Source organism: Ailuropoda melanoleuca, chromosome 1, assembly GCF_002007445.2.
Source record: "Ailuropoda melanoleuca isolate Jingjing chromosome 1, ASM200744v2, whole genome shotgun sequence".
In the NCBI taxonomy this organism is placed as follows: Eukaryota; Metazoa; Chordata; class Mammalia; order Carnivora; family Ursidae; genus Ailuropoda; species Ailuropoda melanoleuca.
In genome coordinates, this window is record NC_048218.1 from 38,295,000 (window position 1) to 38,318,460 (window position 23,461).

Here is a 23,461-nt window from a genome sequence, read left to right on the forward strand (position 1 = left end):
AAAAAAAAAACAAAAAAAACCAAATACAGCTGATGAGGAAGATGAAGGGGAAGGGTACCATAAGAAGTATGAAAGGTAAAGGTGGGTTGACATATTAAGTAGAGTGGTGGGAATGTAAGGCAAACACTTAAAGGAGTTGATGAGGTTAATTAACTAAGTGGCTATCTCAGGTAAGAGAGAACAACTAGAGCAGTTGTTTCTAACGTGAGCACATGTCCAAAACCTCTAGAGGCTTTAATATACCCCCAAAGTTTCCAATTCAGTGTCAAGAGAGGGGAAGAGAATTTGCATTTCTGTAAGTTTTCTCCTGATGCTGATGCTGCTGGTTCAGGACCTACACTTTGAGAACCACTGAATTAGAGCAAAGGCCCCCAGGTGGTAATGTGTTCAGATGCTTCCCTGTCATGATTGCTCAGCAAAGAGCTAGCTGGAGCCATTCTGGAAGAATTTTACCCTGGAGGTCTACCTTCTAAGGCTGTGGGCTGAACAACAGAAAACCACAGGTTAAGGGAGAATTTTCGTGACCAACTGGACAAGATCACAGCTCAGCCTTGAAATTCTCATTTGACTCATTAAATTCATCCCTTCCTTCAAGATGCTACCTCCTCCAGTTGTAATCTAAACTTATTTCCCAATTGGTGTCCTTATCATTTAACTTTAGCTACTTTTCTGCAAATATCCTCATTGTGCTTCTTCCATAAAAATACATATAATCCAACATTTATTTTCCACTCTTATACCAGGGGTACTGAGGATTTCCAAATGGCAACTGTGGCACCTGAGTGGCTCAGTAGGTTAAGCGACCCACTCTTGATTTCAGCCCAGGTCATGATCTCGTTGGTTCTGGGATTGAGCCCCACATTCGGCTCCATGCCTAGTGGGGAGTCTACGTCAAGATTCTCTCCCTCTGCCCCTCCCCCCACTTGTGTGTGTGTGGCCCTCTCTCACTCTAAAATAAATAAATAAATATTTTTTTAAAAATTGCACTGTGGTAAAGAATGATGCCCAAACAGCATTAAACAATACACAGAATTCTTTTTTTCTGCCTTTGATCATTCCCTTCCTACTCTCTATAGCAACTGTGCCAAATATTCTTCCTACCCTTCATGATCCCTGCCTCCTCCCCCTCAACAGATGACAATGTCTCCTATTCAGAGAGAAAATACAGTCTATGACACATGAAAACCTCCAAGTTCCTGCCATTTTCCACCCTCCTCCAATACATATGTGCTCACATGTTCACTAGCTACAAACTTATTTCCTTCACGTGTCTTCTTTCCCCTGGTCTCAAATAAGACCATACAAAGTATTTAGGAAGGTGTTTGATATAAACTAATGTGCTCAAATAAGTTTGGTACTTTTTTTTTTTGCTTTATTAGTTTATTACTTTTGAAAAATAGGTAAACACATAATGAGTATAAAATTTGAGAGTCTTTTCTATTCCCAGGAGACAACTGCAATTATCAGTTTCTTGTGTATTTTTCCAGAGAGAGTGTATGTATAAATAAGCAACTGTATTCAGACATATTCTTTATGTTACACAAATAGTAACATACCATACAAACTTTTTTACTCTCTGGTTTTTCACTTTAAAACATGTTTTAAGAAATCTTATGTCAGAATATAAAGAGATTACTTATTCATTAGAAGTATGCACAATAATTTATTTGTATGTATTGATGGACATTCATTTCTTATACATGGAAATATATTCTTAGGATAAATTCTTAGAAATAGAATGATTGTATCAAAGGTTATCACCACATTGTCTCCACGGGTAGTTTGTTTCAGCAATGTGTAAGAGTATATGCTTCCCTCAGTCTCAATCAACACAGAGTATTTTCCATTCATTATTCATTCATCAAATATTTTTTGAGTGTCTATTATGAGCCAAATTTTGTGCTAGGCCCAGGAACTAAAGTTTCTGCTCTATGTACTTTACATTCTAATGAGGGAAAGTGCAATAAGCAAATAAAGAAATGACAGTTGAGTTTATAATCTAACTTTTCACTTTGCTTGAGACCTTTAGTTCCCATACTGCATAAGTACACCAAATTATGTTTGTGTTTTAAAAAATCAAATCTCTCAACCCAGAGTTTCTATTTTTTTTACCTTTTGAAAAGATTTTTAATTTTAAGTTTTTCATTAGTAATCAAACATCTTAAAGGAATACTTCATACTGACTTTCTCCAATTCTTCATCTTACATTCATTCTTCCGTGCACTGCCTTCTTCAATCCCTAGTGATTTTGTAGATATGCAGGGATTCAGCTAATAATGTATGAATTAAATTTCCAATCCAGATCTGCCTTCTAGATGATTCCATACAGGTTGTCTTATATGTTAGTCTCAGTGTGTTTGAAACTATTACTTTCACCATGGCCCTATCCTTTTACCTCCCCACCAAACCTCCTTTTCCTGTGTCCTCTTCATGTATATGGTATCATAATCCAACTGGTTGCCTCTCATGGAACACAGGAATCATTTTAGGCTCCTCCTTTCACCTCAAGCTTTCACCACCCACCAAATTAAGTTAGCTGTCAAACCCTGTCATACACTAAAAAGGTGTTTAAAACTATTTTCTCTCCTCATCCCTTTGTTTCATTCCTTGGCTGAAGACTCATTGTCTCTCACCTAGCCTACTTACAAATCTCTTATCATAGCCTCTAACCTTTACCTAATTCTGCTTCATATTCTCCAGTGGTTCTGCATGGCCTCCACCATCGTGGTATTTAAAACTCTTACTTCCTGTCCAAATTTTTAGCTTCAACTGTCATACCCATGCAAATTATCTCCTACCATACTCCTCCTGATATTATATCTTTGCAAATTATTTCCTCCCTCAAAAGGCCTTCACTGCAACCTACTCCCCTCAACCACCTAATGATCCAGGAAACTCATTCTTCAAGTCTTAGTTCAAATTTAAATTCCTGTGTAAGGTCTTTTCCGGTCTTTCCGGACAGAACTGCTGATCTTCCTATGAATGATCATGGCTTCTTTCTTACATATTTACCAATGCATATATTACATAGTACATTTCAGGTTATAAGTACTGGCTTCATTCTCAGACTTCACGTGGTAGCAAAGGATTTCAAGAGATCTAAACTTAAATAATCATGGCTTAATGTCCAGTGGAAAAATAAAAATTCCCCTTCTTTGGAACTCCTACAAAATCACTAAGATTCACTTGTCCTTGGTACATGCTCATTACCAAACTCATCGTTAGTTACAATCATTACCATGACTTGAGCTGAAATCAAGAGTCAGACCCTTAACCAACTGAGCCACCCAGGCACCCCATGACATATTCACTTTTATATCCAGACTGCCAGCTACAATGCTGAAACTCAGTTAATATTTCCTCAATAAATAAATGTCTCTTTCCCCCAGCCACTGATAAACAATAGAGTCCTTGATGTCATGGGCTGCATGTTTCATGCATATGCATCACACGTAGAACCTAACACACAGGGCATTGCCTAACAAATTGTATCAACTGATGCTCAAAAGTTAGGAAACAAAATCAGGATGTTCAACCATTGTGTTCTCCAGTATTTTGCCATTCTGCCCAGATGACAGTTCAGATTTGTTCTATGCCAAGTCACAACTAGGTAATATATAAATCATCATCATTTAACCATGCCATATCTAAAACATCCAACAGACTCTTTATAACTTTTTTATAATTTTCTCTAAAATATAGGACTTTACTAGTGTCAATTCCAAGTACACGCATTAAAATGCTTTTAATCTAAAGATAATAATAGCCACTATTATAATAGTAAACAAAGTAGAAGAAGGGTAGAAGTAATTGAAGTTACTGAATGAGAACTTGTATTTTAAATTATAAAAAGCTAGCCCAAAAATCTTGGACCAGAGAAAAACTATTTGGTAGCAACTTCAGTATTCTCAGATGGAAAAAGAAAGTTAAGTCAAAGTGCATGAAGAGGAGTTCTCCTTTCTTGTTATTCAGATATAGACAGATTTCTCATAATTATTTTGGGATCGAGTCTTAAGATGTTACTATCTTAACCCTGTGCTTTAATCTATATCTTGGCATTTTAGGTTACTTTACTGTGTAAAGCACAGAAATACAAGATACTATATTCCACAGCATTATGTAAAGTCAACTAAATAAAATGAAAATAGAAAGATGCCCATCTTATTTAACACTGTGGCTACTTTATACCATATATTTAAAGAAAGCCAGTGTATGTTTAAGCTAAACATTTCAGTCAATCACTGCCTATCTTATCTAAGTTTAAAAGTTAAGCTTTTCTTCATATATAGTTAATAGCCTGTAGTTAATAACCAGCAGACTGGAAGACTAGATTATGTTTAAGCAGAGCTCCAAGTCATGGCTATATAATATCTGTCTTGTGTTTCAGTGCTGATCAGTCTATGCTATCATAAATGGAAGATGACAAATCAATTACCCAATTTCAACTGACAGCAATTAAGCACTTATGCTATGTTACTAGATATTCTGCTTTGTATATCAGACCTAGCAAGCAAGTGGTGTCCAATAAATGTCAATATTAATCATTTGTTTTTTTCTATGATACTCAATTAATCGAAGTGGTACTTACTAACCTACCAAATATAGATCCGTACTTTATAAAGCTTAAGTAAAAGGGGTCAAATAGAGAAAGTGAATTAAAGATAAAAAAAGGAGAAATACTCCAATTTAACATATTTACAAAAGAAAAATAGAATAAAATGGAAAAGCATACATCCTACTCGAGTGAAATACCTTTCATTCCATTAGTTACATTTGCATAAAATGGAAAATATAATAACCTAATATTTTTCAAGTGCTGGCTTAAAAAAAAGGAGAAAGAAAAAAAGAGATTGTTGTGCTTGAAATTGCTTAAAATTCGCCAGCTTGGTGCAGTTAACTAGTTATTATGCATCAAAAAGATTGAAGTTGTCAAATCAAAAATCATCACTAAAATTAGATTTCTTTTAATCTCACAACAGCTTTCACTGAGTTTTAACACATCCCAAGCATGTGACTTTTTTTTTAAGAAAATAATTTACCATGACATTTTTATTCATGTTCAGGTAAATCTAGCTATTGTCTCCTCACATTTTAAGAAAGACTTTGTCCAATCTGATATTTTGTTCTAGATTAAGAATACAAAATTAAGTAACTAGATTAAGATATTTACCAGATTGTTGATAATTAATTTGAGAAAGAAATTTTTTAGGGGTGCCTGGGTGCCTCATTTGGTTGGGTGTCTGACTCTTGATTTCAGCTCAGGTCATGGTCTCAGGATCGTGGGATCAAGCCCCATCCTGGGCTCTGTGCTCAGTGGGAATTCTGCTTGAGATTCTTTCTCTCCTTCTCCCTCTGCCCCTCCCCTGCCCCCATACACTCTAAATAAATAAATAAATAAATCTTTTTTAAAAAATAAATTTTAAAAATATTTTTCATATCTAGCATATAGCTAAAACTCAACTTTTATTAATCTTCCAGTAAAGGTACAGAATTTCCAGATTCTTTGTCTTGTTCCTGGTGATAAACACTTACATAAGACATATTATATCCAGTGTCACTATGGAGTGAACTATTTGCCTTACCGAGTACTCAAGGTAATGTCAGGCAAGGAGGAGAGAAAAATCATGAACATATTCTTTCAAAATTTGATCTCTAGCTTGCTAACCAACCTATTACTTGTTTTCCATTTTAACTCAAATATTAGAAGAGTACATAATTTCTCACACATGGTAACTGAATGTTGTTTCCTCCCACTGCCATTTTCTTTTTGTGGAATTAGAAAACTTGGCATTAGACAATGGTGATACTACAGATACTATAAAACGAAGACTAGGTAAAAATAAAAATACTGTAATACTATTTACCCTGTTAGATGCATTTAATGCTTTCACTAATGCTTACTACAGAGGACAAATATAAATACTGAGTTTATTAGGTGCAGGACCTAAGGGATTTATATTTAATCTTCAACCACACTTTAAAAGATTTGACTCTTATTATCTTCACTTCACCAAAGAAGGCGGGTCTTTGAAAGTTGAAATGACTTTCTGAGCTCATACTAGTAAGTGGGGAGACAGGCTTTAGATGAGGATTTGTTTAACTCTAGCACTGTGGCTTTTATTTATAATATGTGATAGTCTCTTACTAAACTGAAGCCCCAATTTCAGGAATAAACATCAGTTCTTACTGCCTTCACAGCCCTACTCCTTCCATATCCTCCATCCCTCCTCTGCTCACACATACACACATTTAGCTTCTTCCCCCTAGGTTTCAGCAACAAATAAAGGAAGTGGTATAACATACTGAGTTTGTGCATGTGTATTTGCTTCCTTTGCAATAACAGGTGCTTTTATAGATGTTTTTACAGTTCATTGAATGTAGTGCAGTTTTCCCTAAGATTTTCCATTGTTGCAATTTAATTGTTTTCCCATTTTTATCAGACTACTATTCAGGTGTCTCTTGAAAACAATAACCAGAATCATTCATGCAATGAAATATGTGAATTTCATTTAAAATCAGAATTTCTCTCTTCTTTCTAAAGATTTTTAAGGTTTAGTTAAAGTTGGTTAATCCTTCATAGTTAAAACTGCTTTCATTAATGGTCTTAATGAAAATATTGCTTAATATTTTCAATATTCAGTTATAGCTGCTTTGGTTATTAATTTCCAACAATCACCTAGCAGTGTATCCGCTTGTATTAGTCTGGGACTGGTCAGGGACACAGAGTCACTCAAAATATTCCTGGAATAAAAGGATTTAATGATGACATTGGAGTTTATGTTAATGTGGAACACCGTGGGGTTGGGGGGAAGGTCAGGAAAGTCAAAATTTAATTCAACCCAATTGTTGCCTAAAGTCAAAGGAGACACTGAAGCACCTTAGCCTAAAGGCCCTAAGTAGGTAGTTCTCAAAGGCTTTCTTGGAAACTGTTGTAATTCTCAAAAAACCTGAGAAAATTCCCAAGAACTATTTCCAAGAGCACACAGAAGCTGCTGTCAGTGTTTGACCATGCATCTGGCTGCAACCACATTCAGAGAGTCATCAACCATACTTCTGTTCTCCCTCCCAAACCTTGTGGGAATTCCTCTCATTATCAAACTCTGAAGCCAGATTTAAAGGAGATTCTGGGAAATGTTATTCCCTACTGCTCCTTACATTGCAGGTATTAGGAACTCAACACTCGAGCATGGTCCATCCTTGTAAACTCAACATCAATACACATGACATTGGCTTTGGAACAAGGTAGTATACTGAAAAAACAGTGGGAAGACTGTTAGTGCACGAACTTTTATGGAGGCTGGAAAGGGGGTGATGAAACCATCTTGGAGACTAGAAAAACAGCAGCCCATGTGTTGTAGTAGCAAAACAATTTGTAAAAGTGTGGCCTCCAGTAACTTGAAAGATAAATGTTCTTGGTGAACTTATGGATCTGGCCAAGAGGATTCCTAGGCAAAATGTTTAAAGTGCCAACTGACAGTTTTTAGCTGTATGTAATAAGGTATGGAAAGAAAGAGAGGAATTAAAGTTTGCAAGCAAAATTTAGAAGAAATATATAAGAGCCAGGACTTGTCAAGATAGGAAAACAAACCTATTTCATATCACTGATCTGTCTACATAGCAAAAGATTCTCAAAATTAAAAAAGGCCTTAGGATGAAGAATAGATCAAGGGTATAGCTGTAAAAGCGTTTATTAAGACTTCAGAAAGGTTTAAAGAAGTGCCTAGTAGAGTCCTCTGCTAGGCAAATAGGCTTCTGAGAATCTTAAGGATATTGTCCCACAGCCCTAATACTCTAGGCAAAGTAAAGAGAAGTCTGTCCTGTAAAACTATGCATGTGGCATTTTGGGGCCTGTCATGACTTCCATTCAGACTCATAGGGAAACAAAGTTTTTAAGAGAATTTTACTTACTTTGGACCAAAGGGGAAAGACACAGTTCTATAGGCAGAAAGCAGGCTGTGAAGTCTACCTAGCTGTAAATCCAGACTATTTCTCATAGAAAGACAGGACCTCTCTGAGAGCACAGTCAAGAGCCCAGAGAGGGGATTCAAGAGTCACAGCAGATTAGAGAACCAAATTAACAAGTAGAAGTGTATCTAATGAAGGTGCATTTCTTTTTTTTTTTGACTTCCATTCAGACTCATAGGGAAACAAAGTTTTTAAGAGAATTTTACTTACTTTGGACCAAAGGGGAAAGACACAGTTCTATAGGCAGAAAGCAGGCTGTGAAGTCTACCTAGCTGTAAATCCAGACTATTTCTCATAGAAAGACAGGACCTCTCTGAGAGCACAGTCAAGAGCCCAGAGAGGGGATTCAAGAGTCACAGCAGATTAGAGAACCAAATTAACAAGTAGAAGTGTATCTAATGAAGGTGCATTTCTTTTTTTTTTTCTAGTGAAATACTGGACTTTATTTTTTTTTAATATGGTTTAATTTTTTTAATGATTTTTTATTATATTATGTTAGTCACCATACAGTATATCCCCGGCTTCCGATGTAAAGCTCGATGATTCATTAGTTGCGTATAACACCCAGTGCACCATGCAATACGTGCCCTCCTTACTACCCATCACCGGTCTATCCCATTCCCCCACCCCCCTCCCCTCTGAGGCCCCCAGTTTGTTTCTCATAGTCCATAGTCTCTCATGTGCATTTCTAACCCTCAGAATAGAGCACTATGACAGCATTTGCCTGGGTGGATTTAAATCAATGGCTGTTATGTGCCTCCATTTCCTCATCTTTTTGAGATGTGGGTGTGTGTGTGTGTGTCTGTGTGTATTTTAAGTTGATAGCAACTGAAATTTAAACACATTCCAAACTGTATATTTTGCTCCTTCCCATGTTTTATATTTTTGAATTCACACTTTACATCTTTTTGTTTTTTCTCTTCACTAATTATTATATTTTAGTTAATTTTACTAATTTTGTCTTTTAACCTTCACAATACCTTTATAAGTTATCAACCCACTTCCTTTACTATATATTTACCATTTCCAATGAGATTTTAACTTTCATATATTTTCTTATTATTAATTAGCGCTATTTCTTTTCAGCTTAAAGAAGTTCCTTTAATATTTCTTGGAAAGTTGGTTTAGTAGTGATTAGCTTTTGCTTGTCTGGAAAACTCTTTATCTCTCCTTCAATTCTAAATGATAGTCTTGCTGGGTAGAATACTCTTGGTCGGAATTTTTTTCCTTTTAGAACTTTAAATATGTCATGCCACTTCTTTCTGGCCTGCAAAATTTCTGCTGAGAAATCTTCTGTTAGCTTTATGAGGGTTTCCTTTATGTAAACAATTTGTTTTTCTCTTGCTACTTTTAAGATTCTCTCTTTATCTTCAACTTGTGACTTTTTAACTATAATGTGTTACGGTGTGGTTTATCTCTTTGGGTTCATCTTATTTGGAACTTTCTGGGCTTTCTGGACCTGGATGTCTGTTTCCTTCCATAGGTTAGGGAAGTTTTCTTCCATAATTTCTTCAAATAAGTTTTCTGCCACTTTTCCTCTCTCTTCTCCCTCTGGGACCCCTATAATGCAAATTTTATTCCACTTGATGTTGTCCCATAGGTCCCTTAAGTTATCTTCATTTTAAGAAATTATTTGTTTTTGTTTTGCTGCTCTTTCGGGATGAGCTCCACTGCTTTGTCTTCCAGCTCACTGATCTGTTCTGCCTCACCTAATCTGCTGTTGAATCCCTCTAGTATATTTTTCAGTTCAGTTATTGTATTCTTCAGATCTGTGACTTCTATTTGCTATTTTCGTATATTTTCTCTCTCTTTGAAGTTTTCACTGTGTTCATCCATTTTTCTCCCAAGTTCAGTGAACATCTTTATGACCATTACTTTGAATTCTTTACCAGGTAGATTACTTATCTTCTTATCATTAAGGCTTTTTTCTGAGGTTTTGTCTTCTTTCATTTGGAACATACTTGTCTCCTCATTTTGCTTGACTCTCTGTGTTTGCTTCTATGTATTAAGTGAAACAGCTCTCTCTCTCTCTCTTTAAGGAGTGTCCTTGCATAGGTGATGAGCCTTCTGTTCAACCTAACTTTTGGTTGTTTCTCAAACCTTTGTGATTGTCTAAACCACCTAATTTATTCTTTTTTTTTTTTTTGAGATTTTATTTATTTATATACAAAGAGAGAGACAGCCAGCGAGAGGGAACACAAGCAGGGGCAGTGGGAGAGGAAGAAGCAGGCTCCCAGCAGAGCAGGGAGCNAGAAAGCAGGCTCCCAGCGGAGCAGGGAGCCCGATATGGGGCTCGATCCCAGAACCCTGGGATCAGGCCTGGGGCCAAAGGCAGATGCTTAACGACTGAGCTACCCAGGTGCCCCTCCACTTGAGTTATTCTTGATATGCCCTAGTTCTGGAGGGTGTGCCAAGACTTGTCAGTGATCCAAGGGAGGGATCTCATTTCGCACCTGGTTTCAGCCTGATTGGAAGTCAGACCCTGAGGCAACAACTTTTAAAGTATACAAATATATACAGCCATGTGGGGCCACAATCAAAATCCCTGCTAGCCTCCAGATCAGGAAATCTGGAGGTATCCCCTAGGTGATAGTTCCAAAAATTGGGACTCCAGATGAGTGTGAAGCTCCTTTCTGGAGGTCTCTTCAAGCTATAGGGAGGCTGGTGGGTGCACAAGCATAATTTCTCCCCACTTATATTTTGCAAACACCTCCTTAGCTTCTACTTATGTGAGAAACCTGAAGCCTGTCCCTTAGGCTGACGTTCTAGGCTAAGAAAACAGACTTTTTTCACAGGCAGTTGGGGGTTATATTTTAGTCTGCTGTCTGTGTAGCACCTAAAGAGGCATGGCCTGCCAAGAACTGTCTTCTGGTTGTTACATTCCTGGGAGCACAGGAACCCCAGCCCCCTCGACCAGCAGGGCCAGGCAATTAAAGGGTGTCCTCTATGTGGATTCCATGTGCCTGCTTTGCTTTAGCTAGGAAGCTAGAGTGCAGGGGGTGGGGTACTCTGGCAGACTTCAGAATGGCAGCAGGGAAATGCCTTGACAGCAGGCACCCACAGTCTTCAGGAATGCAATGGGAAAGAGCCTTGTCTGTATGTGTGCTGACTTTAAGTTGAGAGCAGGAGAATGCTGTGAGCCATTGCTCACCAGCCTCAGTTAGGAGGGGCTGGGATGTTACAACCACCCATTGCTCACTGAGTTTAGCTGGGGCACTGGAGAACACTACAACCACTCATGCTCACAGGGAAGTGCTACAACCATCTGGGCTCTCCAGCTTCCACAAGGCAGCGTGATAGTGCTGCAACCACTCACCCATGCCTGTCTTAGCAAGTTAGCAGAAGGGCACGATGTCCAATCTCCCTACCTGTGCAGGGTAGGTGAAGTGTGCCAAGATGGTGAAATGTGCAAAAATGGTGTCTACCAGGGCCTCTATCTCCAGGGAGAGTTTCAGCTGCCCCGGGCCCCTCCAGCAGATGCTTTTAGATTAGCAAATGAATCTCCTTTACATATAGTCTAGGCGCTTTTTAAATTGCTGTTTTCTCACTGGGTCTCAGAGCAAGTGAGACCACACCTGAACCCTTTCAAAGGGAAATCTCAGTTTTCTTTTTCTTTTTTTTTTTTAAGATTTTTATTTATTTATTTGACAGAGATAGAGACAGCCAGCGAGAGAGGGAACACAAGCAGGGGGAGTGGGACAGGAAGAAGCAGGCTCATAGCAGAGGAGCCTGATGTGGGGCTCGATCCCACAACGCCGGGATCACGCCCTGAGCCGAAGGCAGACGCTTAACCGCTGTGCCACCCAGGCGCCCTGAAATCTCAGTTTTCTATAACACTTTGGGTCCCTTCGATGTCTAAGCCAGACGTTTTGGAGGCTTATCCCTCCCGTGCAGATCCCAGGGGTTAGGCACCTCATGTGGGGCACCAACACATTGCTCCTCCAGGAGAAGAACCAGACTGGTGAGATCCCACCCTATTGTGTATCACCATACCAGGGATGGGGTTTTGGTGAGACCATATCTCTGCCTCTTCTACCTCTCTGGATGTGGTCTTTTAATCCTTTGCTGTGGAGAAGCAGTTCATCTAATTTTCAGATCTTTTTCAGAGGGAAATGATCCATATGTAGCTGTAGATTTGGTGTGTCCATGGGAGGAGGTGAATTCAGGATCTTTCTATGTGGTCATCTTGCAGAAGTCCACATCCTGTATTTTTATGCCTCTGCCTTTGCTCATACTTTCCCCTCTACCTGGAAAGGCTTTCACTGTTTTCACCATGGTATGATTAATTCTCCCTCATCAGTTTTTCTAACACTATACACACCTCTATGATGCCCTTATTGCATTGTATTGTTTTATTATATGTTTGGCTGTTTCGTTACTGTGCTAGACTCTTAAAAATAAGAACAATGTGTTGTTTTGCTGTTTTGTTTTGTTCAGCGGTATGTTTGTTTGCTCGTTTGTTTTTTGCCATTCTTTGACACCTAGCAGATTAATCGGCATATAAATAGCACTCAATAAATATTTCTTACAGAAATAAATGGGGGCAAAGAAATATAATAAAAACTACAAAGGAAGTCTCTGAATTAAAAAGGCAGTAAAAAAAATTGAAAACACTATGAACACATTTCTATCACAATTTACATATTTAGACATAGTCACTTATCTTAAACATCCCCATAAAGAAATAAGCAGTTCATTCTACTGGATATTTGCCTACACTTGAAAACACCTCTTACTCTATAACAAAATCTTTACCAAAAAAGTAGTTACTTTGTAGATCTCATGAGTATAACAGACTATAAGTAAAATAGGAAATTTTTCTTTGACAGCAAAATGGTGATTAAGGGAGGGGTTCATTCTACCAATTATTTGTTGTTATGTTGTTATCGTAGAGAAGTTTATAGAACCCTGGTACCTCAGTTTTCTTATCTATGAAAGGAGAAAGAATCATTGCACCTACGTCAGGGTGCCTGGGTGGCACAGTCATTTGAGCCTCCAACTCTTGGTTTTGGCTCAGGTCTGATCTCAGGGTTGTAAGACTGAGCCCCACACCAGGTTCCATGCTCAGCAGGGAGTCTGCTTAAAAATTCTCTCCCTCACCCTCTGTCCCTCCCTCCCTCTCTCTCTAAAATAAATAAATCTTTAAAACAATATTTCCTCTCATTGTAAGTGGGAACTTACCGTGTAAAGGAATAGGAAAGAATCTGATTGGAGGTCATGTATGAATTAATGAAGGTAGATGGTTTACTGAAATTCTAAGTGGCAAGGAAAATAAAACAAAAAGAAAAAGAAACCCAATTGTGATTGCTTACATTTGTTTTCCTATTTTCTTTGTTTTCAATAAAAACAACTATCAGAAGATTTGTTTTCTAAATTTAATAATGGTAAGATTTCTTAGACATGGCAATCAAATTTATATGACACATTTCTATTTTTTTCCTTAGCATTAACTACCATTTTATTGAATTTAATTTAAATGTTACAATATGATTCTTAGAGGATTCAGTTGAATTATCAAACAATTCGCCTGCTAATTTTAAGCTGGTCCGTGTACCGAAAGAATTCATTTTTATTATGAAAACACACATAACTATTTCCAAACAGTTCCTCTTGTTCAATATTCTATTCAAAATGTAATTTCAGAATTACCTCTTGAAGAGACTCTTATGTCAAACTGTTTATCAGGCAAATTAAAGTGGAAAGTTATTTTTGCTTATAATATGGAAAATGCCATCACTTTTAAATCAACTCCATAACACTAAATAAACACTAGATGAATTCCCATAGTGCTAAAGAATAAATTAACTAATTAAACACTAATAAACACTGTTGGAAAGAATTAACCAATCAGGAAAATACTTAGTTTTTTAATTGAATATTTGGTACAAGTTTTATGATGAGAGAATGGGGGGGGGGGAATTAGAAGGAAGGTAGAAACTAATTAATCTACCATGTTCCTAATATGTCTAATTGGCTTGGAGTAAGTGTTTCACCATTACATGTGACCATCGACTGCCCAAACACATTTCCAGGGAAAATAGCTAAAGACTGTGAGGTCCACTGATATTGAAAGCACATAGCAAGGATTTTCATGACAATCCTAATGGTACAGATAATCACACTATTATACCTCAGGCCCTGTGATCCAGTAGGGATTTAGGAAATATGGTCCTATGTCATCTGACCTAACTGACACTACAGGCTGAAAAGAGTAGAAATGATGTTGGGGGAGGGGAATAGCCATCTTAGAGCAGGAGGTCCAAGAGCTGTACTGCAAAAAGACACCAATAAAAATAGTCACAGAAACATCAGAAGAAAAACTATAGTACGATCATTTATTTGGAAAACTCCAAGAAATAAGAATGTGAGAAAGAGAGATGCTGAAAAAGTCATACAGCAGAAATGTCAGAGCTACTCTCAATTGAGAGGACCTCATCGATGCTATAGCAGTAAAAGAATTAGACAAACAGCTGAGTAACAGCCATGTTGGGTTCTCCCCAGAAACCTATTCTCAGGACCAACAATAGCAGCAACACCTGGGACCTTGGTAGAAATGCAGGTTTGAGGGCCCCAGCCCAGTTTTACTGAATCTCTAACTCCAAAGGGTGAGACCCAGTAATCTGGGTTTTAACAGTCCTCTGGCCAGTTCTGAGGCAAACTAAAGCAGGGAACCACAGGTTTAGAGTATCTAAGGAAATTTTAGCTTCCATTCTTTTTCTGGAGCTATCTTAGTTGCCCTTTACAAATGGGCAAGTGTTGATATAAAGAATGTAGATTTATAACTCCTTCTCAATTAAACACAGGACAACTACTCATTTTCTGGGTAGCAGGTATTCAAATTTCTTGTGCCACACAATTCACTTAGGGGCAAGCCATCAGCACCTGCCTTCAGAAAATAAAAATTAATTTACTACTGGTAACCAAACACAAGTAGAATACTAGATATGCTGTACCACAAGGTTTTATTATACACACACACACACGCAAACACTTCACAGGAAGCACTTAATATAATAATATTAAGTATTTTAAAGTATTGTTTTATCAGTTCCAACAAATGAAATATAACCACTTTAAAATAAAAATAATGTAAGGAATATTAAATATGGAGGTGCAATAATAAAACTTCAGATTTCTGTCTTCTGTCTTTTCCTAAGATACAGGTAGCTGCTAAATAATTATTAAAAAAGAGGCATGGGTGGGTGGCTCAGTCGGTTAAGCGTCTGCCTTCAGCTAGGTCATAATCCTGGGGTCCTGAGATTGAGCCCCCAGTTGGGCTCCCTGCTCACTGGAGAATCTGCTTCTCCCTCTGCTGCTCCCCTGCTCGTGCTTGTTCTCTCTCTCTCTGTCAAATTTTATTTATTTATTTATTTGACACAGAGAGAGAGAGAGCACAGGGGGAGCAGCAGGCAGAGGGAAAGGGAGAAGCAGGCTCCCTACTGAGTAAGGAGCCTGATGCGGGGATCAGTCCCAGCACTCTGGGATCATGACCTGAGCCGAACGCAGACACTTAACCAACTGAGCCACCCAGGAGCCCCTAAATTAAAAAAAAAAAAAAAAAAAGAATTATTAAAAAGAGAGAAGGGCTGATGCAATAAATAAATAAATAAATAAAACTATCTTATAAAAAAGATTAATCCTATTTCATTATACTCCAGTTGCACTTTGACTTACAATTAAGCAATAGCATGGACTGAAGCAAAAATTATAAGCCATGTTTGGAGTGTCCTCTTTCAGAAGTAAGGTTACGTGGTCCTTACAATGGTGACTTGTAAAGAAGAATAATTTCCATTTCAGAGTGAATGCCATTATAAGCTCTCCATGCTGGCAAGTTCACCTTGTTAAGTGAGTTACTTGGTCATATATGTCACTGTATTAATGGGCAGTGTTTAATGGCCATATGACTCCAACTAATTTTATTTCATCTTTTTAAACCAAATTAACTACTCATATCCACAAAGACTGCTAAACACTCTGACATTTTCCTAATTTCATAAAATGATCATAGAATGCTAGGGACATACTAAAAATATTTTATTTTTGTTTATTTACCTTTTTAAAATCTTTATATCCTGACATGAAATACCCTAAAAATTCCTTTAGTCTGCATGAGCCCAATGATAACATCCTCAATGTAACTTTGAATTAAGTACAAAATTGCTTATGATTTTGAATACTGCCTTTAATATGATATTTTCTTATATTATGTTATATAATGCATAAATATATATTAATGGCATGTACTATTAAACCTTTTTTTCCACAGATGAAGGGAAAAACACAGCTAGGATTAATGTAGTTCTTAAAGGCAATCCTATAATGGTAGAGATTTTACTGAGTAATAGGTTAAATTGACTCATAAAAATTGTTGTATTTGAGCTGTATTTTAAGAAATGTTTTGAAAGTTATTGTTACTGTTCTCATCAGAATTTTTTAATTAAAATGAGAAGAAAAAGAAAATTTTTAATCTAAATTCCCATTTTTTTAATCCATAGAATATTCTGGGAAAACATACACATTGACTTTTTAAAAATGTATTCTGAAAGGCAGAGAAAAATTTTTGAAGACTTCTCTGAACTGATTTTCTCCTCCTTTGTTACAGGTATCCATTTTTTCAGCTATATTGATCTTTTAAAGCAAACCCCCCCCCAAAAAAATGGATTTCTTAAATTCATCTGGCCAAAACTTGACCTCAGAAGAACTGTTAAACAGAATGCCATCCAAAATTCTGGTGTCCCTCACTCTCTCCGGGCTGGCACTGATGACAACGACCATCAACTCCCTTGTGATTGCCGCAATTATCGTGACCCGGAAGCTGCACCACCCAGCCAACTATTTAATTTGCTCCCTTGCGGTCACAGATTTTCTTGTTGCTGTCCTGGTGATGCCTTTCAGCATTGTGTATATTGTGAGAGAGAGCTGGATTATGGGGCAGGTGGTCTGTGACATCTGGCTGAGCATTGACATCACGTGCTGCACGTGTTCCATCCTACATCTGTCTGCAATCGCTTTGGATCGGTACCGGGCAATCACAGATGCTGTGGAGTACTCCAGGAAGAGGACTCCCAAGCAGGCTGGCATTATGATTACAATTGTTTGGATTATATCAATTTTTATCTCGATGCCTCCTTTATTCTGGAGGCATCAAGGAACCAGCCGGGATGATGAGTGCATCATCAAACACGACCACATTGTTTCCACTATTTACTCAACATTTGGAGCCTTCTACATCCCATTAACTTTGATTTTGATCCTCTACTACAAAATATATAAAGCAGCAAAAACGTTATACCACAAGAGACAAGCAAGTAGGATTGCCAAGGAGGAGGTGAATGGCCAAGTCCTCCTGGGGGGTGGTGAGAAAAGCACTAGACTAGTCTCCACACCCTACATGCTAGAAAAATCTTTCTCTGATCCATCAACAGACTTTGATAAAATTCATAGCACGATGAAAAGCCCCAGGTCTGAGTTCAAGCATGAGAAATCTTGGAGAAGACAAAAGATCTCAGGCACAAGAGAACGCAAAGCAGCCACTACCCTGGGATTAATCTTGGGTGCATTTGTAATATGTTGGCTGCCTTTCTTTGTTAAGGAATTGGTTGTTAATGTCTGTGAAAAGTGTAAAATTTCTGAAGAAATGTCAAATTTTTTGACATGGCTTGGATATCTCAATTCCCTTATAAATCCACTGATTTATACGATCTTTAATGAAGACTTCAAGAAAGCATTCCAAAAGCTTGTACGATGCCGATGTTAAAGAACGTTCATCATTAAAAGGTTGGGAAGTTCTTGACGGGAAGAAGCTAAATGAATGCCAAATGATAAAACATTTAAACTTTTAAAAGGAAATAAAACTGCTAAAATTATAAGAATATAATTTATATTTTAATAGCAACATGACTATAAACTTATTGAGTAAAAGATGTTTCTTTTGACCATCATTCTAGAGTACTCAAATGAGAAGATAATTTATTGTTTATAAACAATATTTTGCCTATGCAATGTCCCTAACAGGCTAACTGGAAATATATATTATAATTATAAATAACAGTGATTTTCCAGGTTTATAGCTTATAATAATTACAGAAACGTGTTCAATTAACAACATCTGTAATTTCTATATAATCCCATGGTTTTATTATATGATTCTATTATTTTATAGGAAAGATAATTTACCACAAAGCACACATTTCTCCTACCTAACTACTCCCGTCCCCTCTTCATCTTATTCTGGGAAAAACGGGAAGTGGGGGGAAGGAGAAAACAAGGACTCCTGGGGTGCCTGGCTGGTTCAGTCAGGATAGCATGTGACTCTTGATCTCAATTTGTGAGTTTGAGCCCCATGTTGGGTATAGTGATTACTTAAAATTAAATCTTAAAACAAGCAAACAAACAAAAACAAGGACTCCTAATATGACTGTACAAAATGTTAAAATCAGAGATTGATACTGTCTTTGTATTTAGAGAGTAAAGAGTAATCATAAAGTGAGTTATGCACTCCAAAATAATTCTCAACACAGAACTTGTACACATTTAACATATTCTCTTTGTTCAAAATGAATTCCTAGAATAATATTTTCTTAACCATGTATTACCAACATTTGAAATCAAAAGCTTACCCTAGTAACAGTAATTCAAGAGTGGTGCAGTGGCCGCATTCTAATTGCCCCACGTTTATTTAGTTATCAAATTTAAGGCACTAAGGACCCTAGGTTACTCACCATAGTTACTGTATTCCTAATGCCTTTTTTAAAATATAAAATAGATTTCATTTCTGTTAATGCTAACAAGCTCAGTTGCTAACTAAAATGTCAGTGTTACTTGGCACTCCAGCAGCTCCAAACCTTCAATTTAGACATTATATCCCTTTTATTAGAGGGAATGAGACAGAAATTCTTAGAACTTTCCACTGACTTCCAAAACATCTCTAGTTTTTCAATTGGTAGAAATCAACAGGCAGAGATTCATATCATGCTAATTATAAATATATTTTTTATATATCTCCCAGTCACTCCACTAGTTCAGTAACCCTAAGCAATATCCTAAGTTTCTCTATTTATTCTCTTACTTATAGAAGGATTTAAAAATAAAATAACCAGGCTTCTGAGATTTCATTTCATTTGAACCAGTAAGTTGATAGGCTGCCTTTTGGAAGGTATACCATCAACCAAGATTATTTGAAAAACAATACGTTCCTTTTTTTAAGCTACACCTTTATGTGTATTTTAAATATTATTTCCTGGTCGGGTACTTAAGAATACATCAATTTTTTTTTTATGTATCTATGACACATTGCTCTCAATCTAACAAATATTTACAGAGTTCTCCTTCTCTATAAGGCATTGAGATATACTATATGGAAGATACAGAAAATAATGAAATACAGTTTCTCCCTTTAACATATTTACAACTTAAAAGGTGAAACACAAGGGGGCACCTGGCTGGCTGTGTCGGTAGATCACACAAATCTTGAGCTTGGGGTCATGCATTCAACACCACATTGGGCATAGAGCTTACTTTAAAAAATAAAAAGGTGAAACAAAGAAACAAATGAACATTATAATAAAGAAGAAAAAACAAAGCTCTGGTATGGAAGTTGTGTGCATAATTATGATGATTCAAAGGAAAAATTAATCACATCTGATTGAGAAAAATAGCAAAATTTCATAAAGAATGCATCTAAAGTAGATAATAAACAGCATTTGGGTAAGAGAAATGGAAAAGCATATTCCAGGCGGTGGCCACATCAGGAGTGAATCCTGCCAGCATTTCATGGGTCTTGTTGACGAAATAGCAATGAATTTGGCAGCTATTTAGGACAAAAGAAGAGAGGAAAAGAGAAATTGGCCATTATTGTGGCTGACTCTGAATGTCAGAAAAGGAAGTTTACAGTCAGTTTGGTTCTCTGTCAATGAGTGATTGCTGATGCTCTTTAGTAGAAATATTACAAGCTTAGGTTAATTCTAAAAAAATGTATATTTGAATGGATCTGAGCAGAGAGGGTATGGGTGATAATGACTTCTTGTTAGAAAGCAAATCAGTAATCCATGCAAATAAGAGGTAAAGTTCTGAACTTGATCTGGCGATGGGAATGTAAACAAACAAACAAAAAAAACAGAAGAAAGACAGTATGGACAAAGAGTCTACAGAATATGGCAAATATGTTAATAAGCAGACAAATGGAGAGACACTGACGTAACTTGCTCTCAAGTGAAATGAGGAACTCAAGAGAAGGGGCCTGTTGGTGAAATGATGACTATGATGACTTCTGTCTTGGATATGTTCAGCATTTAAAGACCTGGGAGAGCTCACACACACTGCTGAGCAGGTCTGGCACAAGCGAAAATGACAAGTTTATCTGGGTTCCTGGCCACCTTTTTTGTCCTCCTTTCTTCTGTCTTTCTTCCGGGGGCCCTGGGCTGTGTTGAGAGTCCAAAGCCTACTCTAGTCCCTATCATTCTCTGCTTGTTTTTCTTGCCCCTTCTCACTAAAATTTGATTCTGTGATTTATTCATTCAAAGACCTTGCTAAAGCAGAAATAATCTGTTCAATTAATTTATTTACAACCACCTCAGACATTTATTTAGTTACATGGGAGATCTCTAAGAGACACACAGCCCATCAACCCAAAGGAGCAAATCTCCAGCATACTACCCTCTACTCTGAGCTGGACTGAAGCTCGAATCCAGGGAAATAATACTATCAAGTGACAGGGAAGTTAAATCTCCCCTTAGAGCTCAGGGAGAATCAAGTTCATTATTTCTGTGTATATGAAATAGTTTTTAATCCAAAGGGGCCATCACACACTATACTACTTAGCACTTCATCTTTTGTATTTCCTGCACATGCTGAAGGTACAGGTCATGCCATCCCTCATTCCCTTTGATCTTTAAGTGGTAGGTAATGTCAGGGCTAATAATCTGCCATTTTCACATTAAACAACAACAACAACCACAACAACCAAAGGCCCCAAATGGCATCACTTAAACCAAGTCACCTCACTGAAGTGTAATACCCAACCTCCCCCAGGAATGGAAGTTTTAACTGTGCAGTCAGGAATTTTCCGATAAGCACCAATGAGGTAATCAGTCACCTGGGCCCTTTTTGTCCCAAAGGAAGATGAAGTAATCTGCATGATAAGACTCCCTGCTCTTCCCCCTGAGGGAAAGTGACCTTGCCTGCTACAATCCTTTTCTTTTACTAATAATTTCCTTTCCCCTCCCTTCTTCCTATGAAAAACTCCCATTTCATACAATTCCTCAGAGCTCTCAATTCATGAATCACTTAATAAAGCCAATTCGATCTTGAAATCTACTCAATCGAATTTTTGTCCTTTAACAGCAGTTTCTTTGAAATTTATGAAGAACAGATTACACATGACAGGATGTACTTCCTTGAAGATATAGGATTTATTCTCTCAATGAAAATTCCTCAAGTCACTAAAAGCTGAAGATTTTCACAGAAGAATATTTTTCACATCTTATAACAAATGTAACAATATAATATTGTATATATTTAACTGATAAGGTAGGGAAAGAAAATATAAGTATCATAGAAAGTGGTTAAATATTAGATAATAAAGGTTAACTTCCTGCTACAATTTCAAATACACCAGCACCAGAGATGTAAGTGGAGGTTTTATTTTTGCTCTGCTTCTTCTAATTATGTCCAAGTAAAGGATATATAAAAGGCAAGGACAAAACACCAAAGGAAGATAGGAAGTCAAACTACTAGATACTAAATTCAGTTCAATACATTGCAATGTACAAATCATGTTTGAAAATCCACTTCTGCTTATGAAGTACCGTCTTCATTTTACTGGTATAGGAATATGGATTGCCTACCTTAATAGTTTTCTTGTTCTTTTGTTTCACAGTAGGCCCACAGGGTTAAGTTTGTAGCATAAACAGCTTATCCAGGCACTGGCAGTTCATGGGTCAAACTTTAATGTAGGACCAATTTCCATTTTATATCTCTAAAACCAGTCCTCCTTGCCCTTTTCTGGTGCAACTGATTTCCCTCCCTCACCCCAATTCCTGGGCTCTAGGGTGTGCGTGTTCCCAGCTTGCAAGTGAAGAAAAACTTCTTTGGGGCCCACTTCCTAATTCTTGCTTATATCAGTTATGTCAGTCAAATTTTAAAATTCCCTTAGTAGATGGGGCAGCTGGGTGGCTCAGTAGGTTAAAGGTCTGCCTTTGGCTCAGGTCATGATATCAGGGTCCTGGGATTGAGTCCTACATCTAGCTGCCCATGGAGTTCCCTGCTCAGCGGGGAATCTGCTTGTCCCTCTCCCTCTGCTGTTCCCCCTGCTTGTGCTCTCTCACACTCTCTCTCTGTCAAATAAATAAATAAAATCTTTAAAAAACAACAAAATAAAATAAAATAAATAAAATAAAATTCCCTTAGTAGAACCTAATCCTCACCTTCATTAGCTCAATCTTAAGCTTGTCCCTCTGTATCTAAGAGTTTATGTCAGAAAAACAAAAAAATGAAGAATTAATTGGAAGCCAATTACTAGAAAATCTGTTGCCTTGCTCTACCAAATATTGATGTGAAATGTTGGCATTCTGGAACGAACAATCAAAAAAGAAGTCTTCAGATGTCTCTGGTGCAAAAAAAGGTGGTTTTATTAAAGCCCGGGACAGGACCCATGGGCATAAAGAACTGCACTGAGATTGTCAGGGGCGGCAGATCGTATACTTTCAAATTGGGCAAGGGTTAGGAATAGTGTTCAGTCTTTGAGGAATTTGNTACTTTCAAATTGGGCAAGGGTTAGGAATAGTGTTCAGTCTTTGAGGAATTTGGAAGCAAGGTTCCAGGAACTTGAGGGGCTAGCTGTTATCAGGATAATGTCTTTTACTACTGTCTAGTAAAAGCTTAGTCATGAGACCCTTCCGATGTATATCGGTGGGCCATATGTTTGGAGGATGATTGCTACATGTATCTTGGGGGGGTAGAGAAAAGGAAGCCTCCAAAGGGATTTTTTTTTAAGATTTTATTTATTTATTTGACAGAAAGAGACAGTGAGAGAGGGAACATGAGCAGGGCAAGTGGGAGAGGGAGAAGCAGGCTTCCCGCTGAGCAGGGAGCCAGATGTGGGGCTCGATCTCAGGATCCTCGCCAAAGGCAGACACTTCAGGACTGAGCCACACAGGTGCCCTCCAAAGGGATTTTTGTAAATTAAAGAAGATTTACACAATCCTGTAAGTAGGGCTATTGTCAAGCTAAGGTTGCCTTTTTGCCTGTAGCAAAGTACTAACATTGAGTCAATTGAGTTCCTGGAGGAAGGTCGCTCTGCCTGTCTCAACTACTTGTCCATGAGAAGTTAATTTTTTTTTCTATATTTCTTTTGCCTTTGTTCTCCACATCATATATCATGAAAGAAGGGGCGCTCATATGCTTCTTGCTGATATGCTTTCCTCTACATCAAGGAATGAAGTTTCCTCATGAATTTAGACAAGAGCTTTCTTGACTTACAGTCAGAGAGTATAGATTT

General features: G+C 37.5%; 1 protein-coding gene across 3 annotated transcripts in view; it reads left to right on the forward strand.

Moving 5' to 3' along the window:
• The window catches only part of HTR1F (5-hydroxytryptamine receptor 1F), a 135,253-nt gene extending 117,531 nt beyond the window's left edge, over positions 1–17,722 (forward strand). For all 3 annotated transcript variants that reach the window (XM_034663549.1, XM_034663630.1, XM_034663590.1), the window contains one exon: positions 16,568–17,722. In XM_034663549.1, the coding sequence (XP_034519440.1) occupies positions 16,622–17,722 (1,101 nt within the window). In that variant the 5' untranslated portion in view covers positions 16,568–16,621. The remainder of the gene's footprint in view (positions 1–16,567) is intronic.
• The last annotated feature ends 5,739 nt before the right edge of the window (positions 17,723–23,461 follow it).